The sequence below is a fragment of the Crinia signifera genome, chromosome 7 (assembly GCF_055691185.1).
Source record: "Crinia signifera chromosome 7, ASM5569118v1, whole genome shotgun sequence".
NCBI classification, from domain to species: domain Eukaryota; kingdom Metazoa; phylum Chordata; class Amphibia; order Anura; family Myobatrachidae; genus Crinia; species Crinia signifera.
In genome coordinates, this window is record NC_139223.1 from 62,364,520 (window position 1) to 62,385,500 (window position 20,981).

The 20,981-nt window shown below is 47.4% G+C and overlaps 1 protein-coding gene and 1 long non-coding RNA gene across 2 annotated transcripts in view; one reads left to right on the forward strand and one right to left on the reverse strand.

The window, feature by feature from the left end:
- The window catches only part of LOC146020257 (uncharacterized), a 134,100-nt gene extending 117,608 nt beyond the window's left edge, over window positions 1-16,492 (forward strand). Inside the window, exon 5 of the long non-coding RNA XR_014450759.1 lies at window positions 14,935-16,492. This is a non-coding gene — a long non-coding RNA (uncharacterized LOC146020257). The remainder of the gene's footprint in view (window positions 1-14,934) is intronic.
- The window catches only part of SDR42E2 (short chain dehydrogenase/reductase family 42E, member 2), a 63,276-nt gene continuing 43,298 nt past the window's right edge, over window positions 1,004-20,981 (reverse strand). Inside the window, exons 8-11 of the mRNA XM_083153235.1 lie at window positions 16,726-16,791; window positions 14,098-14,161; window positions 2,524-2,597; window positions 1,004-1,465 (exon numbers count right to left, since the gene is read on the reverse strand). Coding sequence (XP_083009361.1) covers window positions 1,256-1,465; window positions 2,524-2,597; window positions 14,098-14,161; window positions 16,726-16,791 — 414 coding nt within the window. The 3' untranslated portion in view covers window positions 1,004-1,255. The remainder of the gene's footprint in view (window positions 1,466-2,523; window positions 2,598-14,097; window positions 14,162-16,725; window positions 16,792-20,981) is intronic.

Sequence of the window (20,981 nt, forward strand, 5' to 3'; positions counted from 1 at the left end):
TTCTGCCCTAGGCCCTCCACAGCCCAGCACAACGCAGTTCGCTATGTTGGGGGAGAGAGCATCAATTGTCTCCTCTTCCTGCTCAATCACTATGGCGCAATCCATGCCCTCACCTGTTGGCTCATGAAAGCAGTACACACTCCTCCACCCCTCTGAACACCCCTGAGTGTAATCTCTTCCAGGCATTTGCCTTTTCTTCCCAGTGTAACATATATAGTGACCCCAAGATGGCTACCTTGCCTGGTACCTTTGTGGGCAGGATGAGTAATCGTTTGATTTGACGTACACCCAATACAGTTGCCGCTTTATTCTGGTCACATATTTACAAATGAGTTATGATAATAAATAATAATAATATCAATAATAATAATAATAACAATTATAAAACAATCACTGTGAGTTTACTGCCTTAAGGTCATGAGGGATCTGCTTGCCAGCTTGAGTACTGAATGAAGAAATATGATACCCCTTTCACTCCAAGAATCAAATTACCAGGTTAAAGCTTTTCAACCGGATAATTTGCTAAATAACCCAGGTTTTTCAGTGGTGTGAAAGGTCAACACCGGTCTTAAATCCCGGCACTCCGACACTGCTCTTGATCAGGGTCAGAGTGCCGGGATTTAAGACCCGTGTTGACCCTTTCACACCACCGTAAAATCCGTTTGTTTTTTTCAGCAAATTACCAGGTTGAAAAGCTTTAACCCGGTAATTTGCGAGTGGTGTGAATGGAGTCCGGCTACACCCGGCAAAATGAACTAGCATTTAAAAATGTGTGAAAGGGGTATCACAGTATGGCCGCCCAGACAGTATATGTACAGCAAGAGTAAACCGTTCACATATAACTCAACAGTAAGGCTAAGCCAGTGGTAGCCAACTCCAGTCCTCAAGAGCTACCAAAAGTTCACATTTTCCAGACACCCTAGCTGCTGCAAAGGTGCACTCATTACTCACTAACACATTTCAAAAGATCCACATAGTGGAGCTAATTACTCCACTAGCTCTTGAAAACTGGAGTTGGCTACCCCAGGGCTAAGCCATGATCATGTGTTTGTTCAAGAGTCAGCAAGCCAATGGAGTGGCCATCCAATACACCAGACAGGGTGTAATCCTGCCTACAGGTATTCATATACTTTCCAGAAGTAGTGCAGTGCTGGTTTCAAACTGTATGCAGTGTGCACATAAAGTGGTTGACCCCATTTTCTCCAGAATCCCACTTTAATGTGTGTTTCATGTGGAGGTACACAATTTTTAGGCTCTATGCAAGCAAGAGTAGGCACAGACAAATAAATAAACAGAATAAGACAAGCCATATGTTTGTAAATTTCCGCCTTTCTTGTGATGGGTTGCTCCGTCTTTTGATAAATAAGTCTACACAGTCAGCAAAGTAGAATTTCTTTGGGTTGTAGCCAAGCTCTTTCCGAGCCTTGTCTATCCGGAAGGTGTGCATCACTGCAATTTTCATTACCTGTAAAGGAGAAGACAGCTTCACTGGTGCAGGGAACACTCCGGTAGACTTTACCCAGTGTATCAGATGCAGTTATAATGCAATTGTAATACTTTATACTGATAGTAAACCTTTATTTTTGGCAGCTAGACCTAGAATACTGAGAAAGGTGAACTCTAAAACTGAAAAGGACTCAGATAGGTCAAGTGTTGAACAAAAAAAGTAGTATAGGCATGTAATGGGTTAACCCATTCATGCTAAGTTACCTGGAGATGGTCTCCTTCAACAGACAAATGAGTAAACTCATTTTGTATGTTGGTTGAGTAGTACAAAGTATATTTAAATGAAATCCATAATAGTGGCCTGATAAGTATAATAAGTTTTTCTACTGATGTTGTTTTTCCCAAACCGGTTCTAATGGCCCACTCACAAGCAAGGCTATTTCTAGTGCCGATCAAGCCGTGCAATTCCACAGGGCACCTATGGCCATGGCCAGTGTTTGTTTCAGACAGTATTATATGGGGACGGCCATACTGTTGATAATGTCCCACCTAAATGGCCTCGGAGGAAATACCTCTGAGCTATGCTAAAGCAGGCAGTGCCCATTTTGGGAGGGACATTCACACTACAGTACATTAACCATACCTCCTAACATTTTGTCTTTCCAACCCGGGACTCCCATGAATAGACACTGTGCACATATTTACCACCGAGGAGCAGAAAGTGACAGGGAAACACAACCCCACACACACACACCACCACCACCACGGTGCACTATTGCCCATGGTTGGATGGGTGGGTCAGCGGGATAGTCCCCAAAAAATGGGACTTTGCATGAAAATCGGGACAGTTGAGAGGTATACATTAACACACCTACAGGTGCACCAACTGCATACTAGAACTCTTCCATAATGTCTGGGACACTATTACTAGAATAGTTGGAAGCGAGAGAGGAAAAGTGAAGGGTGGAGTCATTATGGAAGAAACACTGTGGAGACAGACTGGGGAATATCCAAAGTAAAGTTATTGGAAATCTGCATTTCCATCTGACACCTGTACCTAGATTCAAGTTATCTTACCTCATTTCTGGTCAGTAATGGGTTTAAGTCAATAAAAGGACTTAAGATAATGTGCACATATTCCAATATGAGAGCTACATGGGATAAGAAAAAAATGTAAGTTTTTTTTTTCACATTCATTAAGGACAATAGTGTAAGTTATGGTAAATGAAAAAGTCCTATGTAAAGGCATTATGTTATTTCCTTGTAATATACCTGCACCATTTAGACATGGTTATTCGGCTAGCTGCGTATTACTTAGGATGACGGGTTGTAAAATAAATCAACTGACCATCTAAAATCCCAGTATCACCAGGGCACATCGCCAGTGTCAGACTGGGGCACAAAGGGTCCACCAGAGAAGCAGGAGGTAGGGGCCCAGCTTAGGTGGTGTGATTATCCATAACATAGACACCTGACCAACCATAGTTGTGAGCATGCAACAACAGGGTATCTTTATAAATGAGGGGGTAGGGGTTTATCAGGACCATTTAATTTGACTTCCAAGATGGCTAGTCTTGGGGTAGTTTCCATAGAAACAAACCATAAATCCATTTCCATGCTCCACCAAGTTAATAACCCCTAGAGGAGGAGGTGACGGTCCACTGGTAAATCCTCTTATACAGCTGTGGGACAGTCTGATCCTGCCCATCACAGTATGACCAACTGCACAGATTAAAGTTGATCTCATTTGTAGGGCCACTGATAAAAGAGGTAGGGGACGTCAACAATATACACAGGTCAGGGATCTTAGTTGGCCAGAGAGACATGCCCTCTAGTTGTTAGGCGATGCACAGCTTCTTCACTAGGCCCCGGCATTCACAATGGCGTGTGATCTCATCCTCCACATGATTGGCCAGTCTCTTAGTACTGGTGTTGACAGATAGTTTGGTGGCCCAGCTCAAATGGAGTATGCAGTAGATGACAATAGCAACAGTGCTACCAACAGACCATTACATTATATGCAGTACAGGTATATACTGTACATCATCTGTGCTTATGTCGCCAAGCTGTGGGTTGAACTTTACAATTGGTGTACTATTGGTGTACAGTATTGCTTACTTACTGTACAATATTTATTGGTGTACAGTATTGCTTACTTGCAGTATTGGATATGGTGAATGCTTAAAACTAAGTTCATAATAATATATAGTATTGTGACCGGACGCCTGCCCTTAGCTCTGGCTACGCCCTTCGGGTCCACAGATAGCGGTTCCTGGTCTCACGGGACCTGGCCAATAGGGGATTCCCTGTTACCGTCAGTAACCGCCTGTTACTGACTCCACCCACTACGCAGTGAGCGGGGTTATCGCTGCCACCACCAGACTCCTACTACGTGGCGTCTGGAACCACGGATACCTCCTCAGGCCCAACCGCTGGCCCTGAGTACTACCTGCGTCGACACACTGCTGGTGTCGACTGGTCCCCCACTGGTCACGGACCAGACCTCTGCTTTGGTAGCTGGCAGAGCGGAGACTCGGAGACGCTGGATGCTATGCCCAGAACAGCCGGAGAACGGAATTATTGCAATTAATTCTGTTGGTCGCAGATGAAGCAGACTTCTTGGGCAAAAGATGGTTTATTTGCTCAAGTAGAAGCTCTGAAGAGAGCCCTCTCCTAGGTCCCTAGGAGGTACAGCATACAAGTGATGTTACAGCATTCAGATACAGGCAGAAGTACAACAACTTGGGCTCACAGGCCCTGCTTATAAAGACAGAAAACACACTGGCATTGTCAGATCCTCCCCCATACATTTACAATTTGCATCTCAATCTGACATGTTACTTCTAGTGCATAACGAACCAAGATTACATACTACAAAGGATGAGTCCAATTTCCTTAGAATATATAACTTCCAGGAACAGGGGAGATATTTATCTACTGGACATGTTTACATAAAGAAACACAAATGTCTGCATTACCAACACCTCACACAGGATGGCCTGGGTTCAGCGACCCATCACATACAGTACATAAATTTGTTTCCTTATCACCTTTTACACAGGGCTTCAGACACAGAGCCTACTCCCTGCTGTGTATTGGACACTCACAGACCTTCTGACAGTTTAGCATCTCATTTCCTCATCACCAAGATTTGCTAAATTCCTTCCCCCAGAAATGTACTAAGTGCATTGTAAGTCCAGAATGCATTCCTCAATATTCAATACAATATACACAATATATGATGCAGTCCTAGCTCAGTGCCAAACATATATTTCATAAGTACATATAATCTGTGCCTGGTGCCCAGCAGCAGGCTACAACTTACATCAGCACTGCAGAAGGGGTCCTGTCCCAGCTCAGTGCTACTCATACAGTTTAAAACATGTCAAGTGCCCTTGTTCTGAATAACGGCAAAGCACGGAGAGTTAACCCCTTCAGTGCTGTAGCCGCCATTAACCCCGTGTGCCGGGCTCTCCGGCCACACTTCTTCCCCCCCCTTCAAGCGGGAAACCAGAGGGCCATGTCCCAACGACTTGGCTCCTGGTCCCGCAGCCCATTTGGGGGTTACTGGGAGTGCCTGGGGGTGTTGGCCCCCAGCCTAGACGGTTCCTCCAGACTACAGTGGGCCATATCCGGTTGGTGCTGAAAGTCCACACAGTCACCACAGTGTCCAAGTCCGAGGCCCCACAACAACAGTCTGTCTGTTTCCCCCAATGAAGGGGGCAAACCTTCATCAGGTGGGTGTTCCTTCACCCCAGTGGGGTGCCAGTGGCACCATCTGTGCCAAAGCTGGTCTGCTGCATACACAATTGCCACCCAGTGTGTCCAAATTGTGGCATACCCCACCTCCCACCATAGCAGTATTCTGCTCACACAAGCCACAGGGTGCTCCTGCCCACATGGCTCCTCCTGGCTCAGTACTGCTCCCAGTCCGTGCAGTGACGCAATAGTCCATACCACAGTGTCCTGGTAATAAATATGCGTCATCAGCACTGGAGCTGGTACCAGAGCCTCCTTCAGCAACTGGAATGCCAACTCACAAGCAGGTGTACAGTCCACTGTCTTGGGAAGACCCTTCCTAGTCACTACTGTAAGGGACGTCGCTACCAAACTAGAGTCAGGGACAACTGGTCTGTAGGGCCTTACAGTTTCTAAGGTCAGTACCTGTCTGGGGGTTGTGGGCTGGGGACAGCCTCTGGTCGCCTCTACCTTCACTGGTCTGGGCCTACCCCTGTCTCCTCCCACACTATCCTCCAGGCACTGCACCCCTGTCACTTCTCCCGGGCACCCGTCTGCAACAACTGTCAGACCTGCCCTCCTGTCCTCCTCAAAGGACCTACGTCTTGGGGAACCCACTCTCTCTGGTGTATCCCCTTCTACCTTCCTGACTACCCTGGGCCTGAACCATTCGTGCACACTCCCTACCCCCACCCCATCAAGGCCGCTGCGAGCTTGGCACCGTATGCCTGTCAGTGATGGGTCAGAGAGCGGAGCCTCCTGAACCCCCTGCCAGTGCCCCTCACTTTCTCCTAAAGGGGGACACTCTACAGGGGTATCCAGGTTTGGATGTCTAGGGTCATTCTGGTTTGGGTCAGTCATGTAAAGGTCAGTGTGGTCACTCATACTCACCGCTGGAGTTTGCAGACCACTAGGAACAGGAGCATCGCTGGGCACCCTCACAGGATACAACAAGCTGGCACACACATCCTCTGCGTTGCTAGGGGACGTAGGCACACCAGAGGCAAAAGGCATGCTGGGGAGATGCGCTGATCTAGCCGCTGTAGTCTTTTCCTCTGGGCTGGTTGATGCTGTGGTTGGCTGTGCTGGCAGTTGTCTGGCCGCTGTGGTCTTTTCCTCTGGGCTGGGCTGTGCTGGTGTCGATGGTAAGGACTGTAGTCTGGCAGCTTGACTCCAGGCGATGGCGTTAGCAAATGTAGAAACGATTCCACCCCCAAGATCATTCCCCAGGACTGTTGGGAGGCCATCCATGACGGCAACATCTCGCAACTCTGGTCCAGCCCCCCAATCCAGGTAGACTCTGGCCATGGGTACCTCTCGCTCCGCTCCATCTGCCATTGTAACTTTGGCAGTGCGACCATGCAAGATTGCAGCAGGATCAATCAGTCTGGGGCTCAGTGATTGAGGCCCCAGAGTCTCTCAGGCCTTCCCCCTGCAGGGGCCCCACTTGGACTGACTGCAGGTGCCGCCACATATTCTGTAGAGGCCGCATGGCCATGCAGGTGACTCTATCAGCAGAGTCTTCCTGCTTCTCACCACACTCCATCGGACTGACTGGAGGGGGTACAGTCTCTGTGGGCTCATCTCCACGGGTCAAGCAAGCAAGCTGGGCTCCAGCACTCGGAATTGTAGCACGAATCTGGGGTGCCGGCAGTGTGGGACAGTTCATCCTCAGATGTCCGATTTTCCCACAGCTGTAGCACTTCTTGACCAGGTGGGGCTCCGATGATCCCTGATTACTCGCAGAGACGCTGCGGGGCGCTTGCTGGCCAAGAGCACCCGGGTTGGAAGATGCTTGCTTTGGGGGGCGATGAGCTGAAGAGGGGTGTCCCCCTGGTGGTACAGTCCTTTGTAGTGGGCTGCTACTTGGGCGTTTCAGCCCCTGTGACCGAGTTGCCACATACTTGTCCGCTAGCTGGGCAGCCATCTTTACACTGGGTGGCTCCCGATCTAGCACCCACTCCTTCACTTCCTGGGCACACCTGCGGTAGAACTGCTCCCTGCAGATCACATCAATCAGGGTGTCCCAGGTTGTGGCCTTTGATTCCTGCACCCACTTCACCAAGTACTGCCGCAGCTGGGTGGCAAACTGCTCGTGGGTGCTGCCCGGATTCTTTGGCAAGTCCCGAAACTTTTTCCTGTAGGACTCAGGAGTTACAAAAAACCGTTGGAGGAGGGCCTTGGCGACAACATCATAGTCCCCACAGTCCTCATTGGCCACTCCTCGATAGGCCTCCAAGGCCTCTCCATACAGGGTGGGTACAAGGTGTCTTACCCACTCCTGTTTGGGCAAATCATGTAGTTTACAAGTCCTCTCAAAAACTTGCAAATGTCCATCAATATCCCCATCGCTGTCAGCAAACTTAGCAAACTGAATCCGTCCCACTCGTGGGTAGCAGCTGACAACGGCGCCCGGGGTACCACAGCCTGTGGTGCCCGCTCCGCATGCCACATCCGAATGATGAGCATGCGTTCTTGTTCCGTTGCCCTCTCCCCTAATTCCTCTAGCCGATCCGCTAGGCTATCCGCGCCGTCCACCCTGGGATGCGGGGATCCTGGCCCTGCTAGGGAATGTTGGGAAACGTGGCTGCTGCTAGAGGGGGCGGGGCTTGTGAGTCTCACCGGGTCCAGATGAAGGTCCTCTGTGTGGCTGTCCTCCTGGACACGGTCACCATCAGCGTGCTGCACCTCCTCCCGACTCGACTCCTCCAAGCGCTTGAGCGCCACCCTCATTTCGTTTACAGTTGCTTTGGAAGGGATCTCCACACCCTTCTCCCGACACACAAACTCGAGGTCATCCTTCGACATTCCATTGAAGTCCGCCATCTTGCGCGTTCTCCTGGCTGCCGTTACTCTTCCCTGAGTAACGCGGCTTCTCCAATCGGGTGACTGAAGAGCCGCCTGGGTTATCCCACCGGCTTGCCACCAATTTCTGTGACCGGACGCCTGCCCTTAGCTCTGGCTATGCCCTTCGGGTCCACAGATAGCGGTTCCTGGTCTCACGGGACCTGGCCAATAGGGGATTCCCTGTTACCGTCAGTAACCGCCTGTTACTGACTCCACCCACTACGCAGTGGGCGGGGTTATCGCTGCCACCACCAGACTCCTACTACGTGGCGTCTGGAACCACGGATACCTCCTCAGGCCCAACCGCTGACCCTGAGTACTACCTGCGTCGACACACTGCTGGTGTCGACTGGTCCCCCACTGGTCACGGACCAGACCTCTGCTTTGGTAGCTGGCAGAGCGGAGACTCGGAGACGCTGGATGCTATGCCCAGAACAGCCGGAGAACGGAATTATTGCAATTAATTCTGTTGGTCGCAGATGAAGCAGACTTCTTGGGCAAAAGATGGTTTATTTGCTCAAGTAGAAGCTCTGAAGAGAGCCCTCTCCTAGGTCCCTAGGAGGTACAGCATACAAGTGATGTTACAGCATTCAGATACAGGCAGAAGTACAACAACTTGGGCTCACAGGCCCTGCTTATAAAGACAGAAAACACACTGGCATTGTCAAATCCTCCCCCATACATTTACAATTTGCATCTCAATCTGACATGTTACTTCTAGTGCATAACGAACCAAGATTACATACTACAAAGGATGAGTCCAATTTCCTTAGAATCATACATGCCTACCCTCCTGCATTCTGCAGGAGACTCCCTGAAATAGCAGCAATCTCCCTCTCTCCCTCATTAGTCTACCAATCTCCCTCATTTCACCTAGCCCACATTACACTGTTACATTTTTTAGGTAAAAACGGAATTAGAGACAGATATTTACATTGAATCATCAGCGCCATTTCCCAGTAGCTCTTACTAACTGCTTTGGGGCTCATCTACATTTGGATATAAGTCATTTTAAAATATTCCTCTTAGATGTAGCAGTACACACCCACACTTCTAGGTGCCACGTTCACAATCTCTTTTCACAATCTCTCCTTATATGCAACTAGACATGCCCTTTGGGTAGAGCCTGACATGCCCCCTCAATAGGGTTACCACCCGTCCGGGATTACTCCGGACAGTCCGGTATTTCAGGCCGGCGTCCGGAGTCCGGACGGGTGGCTGTCCCGGACTATACAATGTCCGGGATTCAGGTGGCCCTGGCAGCAGCAGCTGCAGCACTGTCCGAATCTACGGGGTTAGCGGGGGGGTGGAGGGAGAGACAGCTCTGTGTCATCAGTGTCCGTCAGCACAGGCAGACAGGGGGTCCCTCCAGGGTATGAGAAGTCGCCGGCGGGGTCCCTCCAGCGCATGGGAAGTAACCGGAGGTGTCTCCGCTTAATTTCTATGCGCTGGAGGGACCCCGCCGGGACTTCCCATACCCTGGAGGGACCCCGTCTCCCTGGGCTGTCGGACCATGTGATGCAGCAGCAGTACCTGTGTAAATGCAGGAGGAGAATGCCAGGGCTCAGTCCTTGGCGGTGCTAGCCTCAGCAGGGTATAGGAAGCAAGGAGGAATTCTCCCTGCTGAGACGAGGTGAGCATAATGCTTCTCACCCTCGGTCCTGCCTGCCACAGACACTTCGCTAGTTTTATAGACTGTGGCAGGCTTTACAATCAACCTAAATCCTCACAGTAAGGTATATTATAGTGAGGCTTTAGGTTGATTATAAAGGCTGCCACAGTCTGAGCTGAAAGTGAAACTAAAGATTCACGTGCACACTGCACTTGTGTGTGTCCAGAATCCGGACAGCTGCACCTGGAGCCTGCCTGCCTGCCTGCCACCCCAGGTCTGACTCTGAAACTTCTAGGATTATATATATATATATATATATATATATATATATATATATATATATATATATATATATATATATATATATGTATATATATATATATATATATGTATATATATATATATATATAGATGTATTCCCACACATGGTAGAAAAATGGCCTGCACACCAGTTTATGCAAATTTGAAAAAAGCTTTATAAGCAGAAAAAGTCAAAAAAGATAGCACATGGCAACATACTGTTCAAAAAGTTTTGTAACAAGTGGGAAGGTTACTTATCAAAGGTCCAATGCATCCATGAAAACTGCATACTCTATGGGACACCCATCACCACTTCAAAGCAGGTTACCCGACAGCCTGTTTCGGTGGTGCTACCACCTTCTTCAAGGGTACAAAGCAATACTGAAAATGCTGCCATTAAATAGAGCACCAAATGGCGCCAAAATCCACCAAACAAACCTCACCTGTTGATTACATACACCTGGGCTAGAAAACGTCACTCAAATGCCGCTGGAACGCAGGAAGTGTATCATGGAACGCACAGATACTTCCTGTTGCGTTAGAACATATTGCCAGCAATAATAACATAAAAGCATAAAAGCATACCGTGGTGTCCGGAGTTGTGGTGAACACAGCTAAAGGGTGACGCTCACAACAGAATGCACCGCCGCTGAACGATGTTCAGCACACCTACGGTGCGCTTCCCATCAGCAGCTGAACAGCGCGACTGTCTCCGCGTCACTTCCTCCTAGTGGAACGCACAGAGCAAGGCAATGGAACGCACAGCCATTGCTCTGGCTCCCACCGCTGTCACTCATTACTCACAAACGGAACACATACGGCTGGCCGTAACTAGCACAGCCTAAATAAATATTCATATTATACTGGCAACCACTGTATATTAGATGTGACTGGTGTCAGCCTTTGGTGTTGACAACAGTGAGGAATTACTGTTTGTATATGATTAAGGCCACCATATTGTTGCCCCATAGAGAACCATCACCATGTGACAGATTTAGTATGTCACCAAACTTTTAAAGGGAACAACGTGTGTATGTCAGAAAGACACACGTTGTTCCCTTTAAAAGTTTGGTGACATACTAAATCTGTCCAAGTCGGGAGGGACATGTATGTCATCACATGTTGTTACTTTATATCACATGGTGATGGTTCTCTATGGGGCAACAATATGGTGGCCTTAATCATATACAAACAGTAATTCCTCACTGTTGTCAACACCAAAGGCTGACACCAGTCACATCTAATATACAGTGGTTGCCAGTATAATATGAATATTTATTTAGGCTGTGCTAGTTACGGCCAGCCGTATGTGTTCCGTTTGTGAGTAATGAGTGACAGCGGTGGGAGCCAGAGCAATGGCTGTGCGTTCCATTGCCTTGCTCTGTGCGTTCCACTAGGAGGAAGTGACGCGGAGACAGTCGCGCTGTTCAGCTGCTGATGGGAAGCGCACCGTAGGTGTGCTGAACATCGTTCAGCGGCGGTGCATTCTGTTGTGAGCGTCACCCTTTAGCTGTGTTCACCACAACTCCGGACACCACGGTATGCTTTTATGCTTTTATGTTATTATTGCTGGCAATATGTTCTAACGCAACAGGAAGTATCTGTGCGTTCCATGATACACTTCCTGCGTTCCAGCGGCATTTGAGTGACGTTTTCTAGCCCAGGTGTATGTAATCAACAGGTGAGGTTTGTTTGGTGGATTTTGGCGCCATTTGGTGCTCTATTTAATGGCAGCATTTTCAGTATTGCTTTGTACCCTTGAAGAAGGTGGTAGCACCACCGAAACAGGCTGTCGGGTAACCTGCTTTGAAGTGGTGATGGGTGTCCCATAGAGTATGCAGTTTTCATGGATGCATTGGACCTTTGATAAGTAACCTTCCCACTTGTTACAAAACTTTTTGAACAGTATGTTGCCATGTGCTATCTTTTTTGACTTTTTCTGCTTATAAAGCTTTTTTCAAATTTGCATAAACTGGTGTGCAGGCCATTTTTCTACCATGTGTGGGAATACATCTATACTAATCTTTATATGATCTGGCACCCACTGTTGGAAATAGAATCTTTTTGTGTGCGGTTTCTCTACCTGTATATATGTATATATATATACAGTATATGTATATATATATATATATATATGTGTTAAGTGAGGGAACAGGAGGGATAACTTTGATGGGAGGAGGAGGGATAATTGTGATAGGAGGGGTAAAGGGGAAATAGTGATGGATTAAATGTAAGGATATGTATGAAAAAAATTATAATTAATAATGTATGGGAGGGGGTGCAAAACATTTTTTGCCAGGGGGACGCAAAATTTCTAGTTACGCCACTCCACTGATGTGACCGATCCAGCCCAGACCTGGAATACACACCCCCTTGGTAATAAGGGTAATAGGTATTTATTCTCCCCCTTGGCAATGGGCATTTGCACCCCCCCCCCTTTGGCAACATGCATTTGCACTACCTAGTGGCATCGGGCATGAAGGCCCTGTCATCACGCATTAAACCACTAACAATTAACATGTATGTAAGTGGCACTTATATGGCATAATATATATAATAGGCATTAGGATGTGTGGTGTGTGTAATGGGCATCACAGTGTGTGGCATAATGGGCATTACGGTGTTTGGAATAATGTGTAATGGGCATTGCGGTGTTTGGGATAATGTGTAATGGGAATTATGGCATGTGGTATACTATGTAATGGGTGTGTGCCATGTAATCAGCATTACGGTGAATTTTTTTTACCGCACGCCTTCGGCGTGCACTGTTTGTCCCTCCATTACAAAAAATTTGTTGAGTCCTGGCATAACGTGTAATGGGCATTTAGGTGTATGGCATAACATGTAATGGGCATTATGGCATGTGGTATACTATGTAATGGGTGTGTGATGTGTAATCAGCATTACGGTGTCTGTGTTGTCCCTATCTTAGAAAAAAATTGAGTCCTGGCATAACAAGTAATAAGCATAATGTGTAATGGGCATCACGCTGTGTGGCATAAGATGTAATGGGCATTATGGCATGTGGTATACTATGCCATTTTGTACATTATGTAATGGGTGTGTGACGTGTAATCGGCGTTATGTTGAATTTTTTTGCCTACGGCGCGCACTGTCTGTATTATGCCTGCTTTACAAAAAACCTTTACAGTCCTAGCATATCGTGTAATGGGCATTGCGGTGTATGTCGTAACATGTAATGGGCATCACGGTGTGGGGCATAACGTGTAATGGGTATTACTGTGTATGATGTAACATGTAACTGGCATTATGGTATGCAAAATCAAGAATGAAATTGAAGCAAAGGTTTAAAAAAATTCAACATAAGGGGGCGGAGCTGGGGCGGGACATGGGCGGGGCAGTGGGTGTGTCAAGGGGCGGGCCAATGTCCGGGAATCTCTCAACAAAAAGGTGGTAACCCTACCCCTAAATGTGGCACTGTGCAAAATTCTCCTGCCAACTATAATCTCCCTGAAATTAGTTTTCAAAAGTAGGCAAGTATGCTTAGAATATATAACTTCCAGGAACAGGGGAGATATTTATCTACTGGACATGTTTACATAAAGAAACACAAATGTCTGCATTACCAACACCTCACACAGGATGGCCTGGGTTCAGCGACCCATCACATACAGTACATAAATTTGTTTCCTTATCACCTTTTACACAGGGCTTCAGACACAGAGCCTACTCCCTGCTGTGTATTGGACACTCACAGACCTTCTGACAGTTTAGCATCTCATTTCCTCATCACCAAGATTTGCTAAATTCCTTCCCCCAGAAATGTACTAAGTGCATTGTAAGTCCAGAATGCATTCCTCAATATTCAATACAATATACACAATATATGATGCAGTCCTAGCTCAGTGCCAAACATATATTTCATAAGTACATATAATCTGTGCCTGGTGCCCAGCAGCAGGCTACAACTTACATCAGCACTGCAGAAGGGGTCCTGTCCCAGCTCAGTGCTACTCATACAGTTTAAAACATGTCAAGTGCCCTTGTTCTGAATAACAGCAAAGCATGGAGAGTTAACCCCTTCAGTGCTGTAGCCGCCATTAACCCCGTGTGCCGGCCACAAGTATTGTGCTTTAAATAGGGCATAGTCTCCTGTAGCTAAAATAAATGATAATTATAGCCATTATGTATACCTGCAGCATAGACCAGAGAAATGGGCAGAGTTATCCAAGGATCCGGGAAACCCAGTTTTTTAAACTGCAAATATAAGAAAAGCAGTCACTGTATTGGCATTGTACATGTGTGGCATAATTGCAGCGCAACCTTTTGTAGGTTTGCTGCTCCAACTGGAAAGGTCAACAGACGCCTCACACTTTAAGACAAACATTAATTACAACTTTTACGGTTTTTCTGCTACTGCGCATTTTGAACGATTACCCCGGAAATAACAAAAATTCCTTATTGCCGCAATGTATAAATAAAAATATTACAAGTTAGCTTACTGATACTCAGCTGTCTGTGACTACTAGCATGAGTAAGGGGTACCTGGCAACTACGACAGGCCAGTTTTAAAACTAAAAACTAATAAATCAATTCAGATCTCAAAAATACCTAATGAGAATAAATCACTTTTTGAAGGATTTTGATCTGTTCTTGCATCTTGCGCATGAAACAACACTGCTTAGAAAAGCAGTGTGAGAAGTGCACCCTGGGGATACGGTCAATAGGTCTACAGCATGATGGCCGACAAGCATTAGGTTGATACCATAGGTCGGTCTGTAGTTGACAGTCAAAAGGTTGACATGTGCTGACAGGCGGTATTTCATGTCCCACCATCCACTAGGGCGTGGTGAGAGAATAAAATAGTGTACTGATCGTAGCAAGGAACCATGCCCGAGCGCAGCAAGCCATGCGAGGGGACGAGGTGCTATATTTAAGTGTCCATGTCAACTGTGTAGAAATTTGGGACAAAAAAAAAGTCCCCATGTTGACCTTTTTACTGACGACCTTCCCCATGTTGACCATTCCAGAACCCGTGAGAGCCGAGGCTGAGTGTTGGGTGGATCGCACCGCCCCCTTCAGACGTACCGTTCAGAATCAGCCCAAGAACCAGTGTAGAACCGGCCGAAGGAATACCCCCTGAGCCTGAGACGAGGTGTTCGGTCAAGGGCACGTAATGCGTGCCACCCCTACTGTACCGACAATAGTGCTGCTCGCACATAATGTATCATTGAACATATGTGTAATGTGTATAGCGTTAAGAGTTGTAAATGTGTAATTTATGCATGTGGCCCCCTCCAAAAAGGACAGTGGACATTTGGGCCCTAAATTTAAAGTCAGAGACTTTCTTCAGAACATTCATAGCCACCCAAATCGATGCCCGAGGACAGGCATCCTTCAAGTGAGGAGATGTGTGGCACCCCAACCTGAGGTACCGTGGAGGTGGTTGCGTGGAGGAGACAGCCTGCATCGGGAGCTCCAAGGGAGAGAGGCAGCGCCTCCAGCTGAAAGAACCAGAGCGGGAGCCAGCAGACCAGAGGGGCGATTGAGTGCAGCAACGCTGTGCTGCCCACACTAGTGCGCCCTTCCGGCAGCAGAAGCAGCGTGCAGTGCCATTCCCTGTCAGCGGCGGCCGGAACGGAGACCGCGGCACTTAACAGCCAGCTGACTGGACATTGGGAGATGGAGTAGTGACGGGCAGGAGCCTGCAACTGTTTCCAGCTCACAGGTATACCTCCTACCCGCCACCCCAGGCAGACACTCGCTGTACCCGCCACCGCAGAGAGGCCTCTTCCCTACCTAAATGTACCTGCATGTGCCCTTCCCAGCCTCACCTCTGGGGGGGTTAAGTGAGGCAGCACCCCGCTCCAGCCCCAGTGCCCCTGCCGGGATTAGAGAACACACAGCCTCATTTAGGGGTGGAGTAGCCCGTGTCACCAGGTGCAAGGGACTTCTAGAGCCGGAGGGACTCCTGGATCCCGTAGTTACCCTTAAGGAGCCTTGTATTACCCCCCTCAACTGTATTGGAGTTACTTTACCATTTCACGTAAATCCACGTGGAGCTAACTTTACTGTTTGCTGTAAGGCACGGCTGTGGTCTCTGTGCAATAGGGAAAAAGCACCATCTCGTGGCCAAAGTTGATAATGCCAGGATTTAGTCCCAGTTTATTGTTAAAACTCCCGGAAGTTGCCTGCATCCTAGGAGCACCACCTGAGAGAGTAACCACAAGACCTTGTGCACAAGGGGACTCATTCAGGGATTGCAGAAGAAGAATACGTCCTCAGGTTATATTGAATGTTTCATTGTGTCTGTATTTTTGTTACATATAGTGTTTTCTGTGTACAGTAATTGCACTACAGTGAGTGGCCACTTGTGTTGCTGGGTGAGAGGGCCGTATTCCCAAGTACCCGGTTACGGTCTACGGGATCGACCCCCTCACTCGGTGGTGACACAACGTAAGATAGACTAAGGTTATGTCCAATTATTTTTGTGAGACTACCCCGCTAGGGGGGTGTGAAAGTACATACTATTGATCAATACTGGTTGGTAACATTATAGTCCTAGACTGTTTATCTATGTACCATTTCTGTGTTACTAAATAAAACGTAAGTGTTGTACCTGACCGGGCGCCTCACTCTGGTGTAAGGAGGTGTGATCTTCTCAGCTGACACGAAAAGCGAAAAGGCGACTTCTAGCAACTCAGAGGTAACTCTTACTTACACTCCACCGTGACCTTCACACATACCCGCATCCTGAACACTTGATTGTATCTTTTCTGTGCATGAGATCTAATATTCTGATTTTACCCAACTTTACTTACCATTGGCTGGAACCACTCGTGAAAGTTGACATCCTCCCCGTCATGGATATAATAGGCCTTTCCACTCTGAAGCACAAAGTGTTAAATTGTGAAAAACCAATGACAGATTCACCAGCAAGTATGGCCAGTACATCTGCTGTCACAGACATGCAGAGTAGTTGGTGTCACTACAGCAGGTATTTACTTTTGGACCCCCTGCTCCCTGTACCTATGATGCTAACTGCAATAGAACATACATTATGCATTATTATTTGAATATACTGGTGGGTGTTTACAAGCAAAGAAAAAGGTACAGTTGCCATGACAAGCAAATATCCACACATTTATGGGGTACGTCAGCCAAGCAGGATTCTGAAGAAAAGGTATATCAGAGATTATTTTTCATTCCTAAAACAAGTTTTACACTATGGCAGGCATGTCCAAAGTCAGGCCCGGGGGCCAAATGCGGCCTGTGCTGTCATTTCAAGCGGCCCGCAGCCTCCAGCTGGAAGCTGGCAGAGCATCAGATGTGGGAAGCACAGGACACTAAAGGTGGGTCCCGGCGAGCGCTCCTTTACCTTGCTGTCTGCTGCAATGAGGAGGTGCCGGCTGCCACAGTCAGATGTGTTTGGCATCCTACCCCTGCTACTGCAATCTTATAACACCCTACTCCACAATCACCATGACAGCAGTGTTTGGGGAGGGGGGCAGCAAGGGGGAAGCTTGCTCCTGTAACATGCAGAGCAGAGGAGGGCAGCAGCGGGAGCCCAAGCATCTCCTGTCCTTGCAGTGCCTGCTTTGCCTCTCCTTCCTCTGGCTCACACAAGGGGCTGGGAAACATACAGGAAAGGGAGGGGGCAGAGCGGGGGACATACAGTGAAGGAGGGTCAGGCTGGGGGACATACAGTGAATGGAGGCAGTGATGGCCATTCAGAGAAGGGGGAGCAGGGGCAGGCTGGGGGACATACAGTGAATGGGGGCAGAGTGGGGTACATAGTGAATGGGGGTCATACAGTGAATGGGAGTCATACAGTGAAGGAGGGTCAGGCTTGGGGACATACAATGAATGGAGGCACTGATGGACATTAAGAGAAGGGGGACAGAGTGGGGAATACAGTGAATGGGGGACATACAGTGAAAGAGGTAGATTTAATAGGGACATCAGACATGGTTCATCAACCACGTTGATGTGGCTCATATGTACAGTGTATATCACAATATAAGTTAAGTATATAGATCCTGGATGTCTCTGGTTGCCTAGAATTATGACAATCACAGCTGTAACGGGTGATTTTAGTGACTTTCCAAGAGGGCAATTGTTAGTGCATGTCTGGCAGAAGTGATGCCAGAATGGAACTACAAGGTAATTACATTTACAAAGGGTTGCAGTCTTTGTAAACATTTATAACATGGTTATGATATCCAGGACTGTCAGCATGTTGCACTCTCCCCTGACTGACCCACAGACAAAAGGGCCCCATACATCAGCAATTTATTGTGACAATTTTCAGATATGGAGATGATTGCCACAATTAATTTTAGATGTGTGGGCTCCCCCTTTTGGCAATCCCAATCAAAATCGCCAATCGATTGCTTAATCAGGTTTTTAAACATGTTTAATAATCTGGTATTATCTGCAGATCTCTTTTATATGTGTGGGCATTCCCAATTCGTCTTCATCTATTTACATTATGAACAGCAATCGATTGGGCAATTTCCAGATATGAAGATGCAATCTTTAGATGGAAAAATCTGCCGATCACTGAAATAAATCTGTAATGTGTGGGCAAAGTCAGATAGATTGTAAAATCCATTTATCTGGCCAAAAAATTCCTGTATCTGGAAATCCATAAATGTCCACACATATAAAAGAGATCTGCAGATAATACCAGATTATTAAACATGTTTAAAATCCTGATTAAGCAATCGATTGGCGATTTTGATTGGGATTGCCAAAAGGGGGAGCCCACACATCTAAAATTAATTGTGGCAATCATCTCCATATCTGAAAATTGTCACAATTAATTGCTGATGTATGGGGCCCTTTACCCATGAGTCTCACCCATGACTGACCCCCAGTACACCACAGAATTACGCATGAGTCTCACCCATTACTGACCCCCAGTACAACACAGACTGACTCTCTGCACTTTTGCACTCAACCCTGACTGACCCCACTACACCACAGACCGATCCACTGCACTCACCCCTGACTGACCCACACTGCACCACAGACTGACCCTCTGTACGCTGAACTCTCCCCTGACTGACCTACTCTACACCACAGACTAATGCTGGCCACACATCAGACCAACTTTCCTCCAACCAACCAACTAGTTGGTTGGATGGAATAAAAACCTGGTACTGGATAGGAGCAAATGTAATTTGTAATTAAGTCATTTGTTTCTCAAATCGGAAAATGGACAACAACTGTCACTCAGACAATGTACTGTAGTTGTACCTATTTTAATTAAACTATTTCACTGAATGTTTTTGTCCATTCTCCTGAGTTTGTGAGCAAATTGCTTATTGGCATTTGCCCTAATACAGTACCAGATTTTCGGTCCAACCAACCAACTAGTTGGATGGTTGGAGGAAAGTTGGTCTGATGTGTGGCCAGCATAAAGCCTCCGATCATTGCACTTATCCCTGACTGACCCCACTACAGCACAGACTGACCCTCCATGCACTGCACTCACCCCTGACTGATCCCACTGCACCGCACCTCTGCACACTGCACTCACCTGACTAACCCACCACACTACACCTCAGACTGGTACTACGCTAGAGGAATACCCTGTATTCAATGTGCTACACTGCCGGCTGACACTGTGTAGTCCACAGTGCACCACAGGCTGACTGTACCACACACTTTATCATATTGACTGTGTGCAGTTTACATTAGATTAGAGACTGACCCTGGACACTTTACACAACACTGTAGGCTACTTCTACTATAATATCTATAAGCTTGACCACACCACAGACTGACCATGTGCTCACTCTTTAGTTTTACTATAAAAGAGATCAAGACTGATACTCTATAAACAAAAATGAAGCGTGCTGCAACAGTCACCGAGTCTATGCACAGCCCACCCTCCAGTGTTGACTTTACATAGTGTCTAAAACCACAAACATAAATTAGTTAGACCACACACTTCACCGAATTAACCTTTGTGGCTATTTAGACAGAGCAGAAAATCCCTCCCTGTTCTAAACAGAGCTCCGCTTGACTGACAGATCAGTGGAGCTCAGCCAATCAAGGCTACATATTCAAATTTCATAATTTGTCAGGGAATCCTATTTTACATTAAAAGTACATCAAATTATATATTAATTAGTGAGCGTCAAGGCTGTGGCTTTTTGTAGGTGAGACTATAGATTGCTATGACCTAATCACACAACCGTCCAGCAATGTGTTGGAATATGCACTCCCTGTCTCAGGTAATATGTGACTCATATCACATCTATCTACCGGGCTGGTCCCTCCTATAGAGAGTATTTGTGGTATGCTATACAGTGCATTAATTATTGTTAATGTAATTAGTCACACTTATACATACCTCCCAACATGACCCTCTCCTGGAGGGACAAATTGCTCTGCTTCTGCACTTCCCTATTAATGTATGACTGCCATCACCTGTGTTGAAGCACCTTTCTTATTAATTAACCTGTTCAACACAGATCATGGTAATCATGCATTAAGAAGAAAGTCCAGAAGCAGAGCATTGTGTCTAGGGATGCCAATCCCGGGGCATTTTTTCAATCCCGGGATCCGGGATTGAAAAATGCTCAATCCCGGGATTCCCGGGATTGGCATCCCTAACTGTGCTGTGCTGCATATTTGTGGATACCCACCCCCACACCGGCCGACCCGCACATTTACTTACATTAGCGGGCGGCCGGCCGGGAGTGGGTTCGGAGGTGCACGGTGCCTCCAGGCTCGTGCACCTCCTTCTAAGCAGGCAGGGCAGGCCGGAACGAAGTGGCAGGGCAGGCCGGAAAGGAGGCGGGTGGGCGCGCGTGCTGAGGAGACGAGAGGGGGCGGGCACAGGAGAAGGCTGCGCAGCGTGACCTCTACTGTCACGCTACGCTGGCCGCACGCAGAGGTCAGGATTCGGGAGCCGGGCAGCGTCTGAGCGAGTGCTCAGACGCTGCCCGGCATTAGACTGCGCATGCGCAGTCTAATCCCGAAATCCCGGGATTGGATATTCCAATCCCGGGATTAAAATCCCGCATTTTTTGAGGCCAAATCCCGGGATCCCGCCGATCCCGGG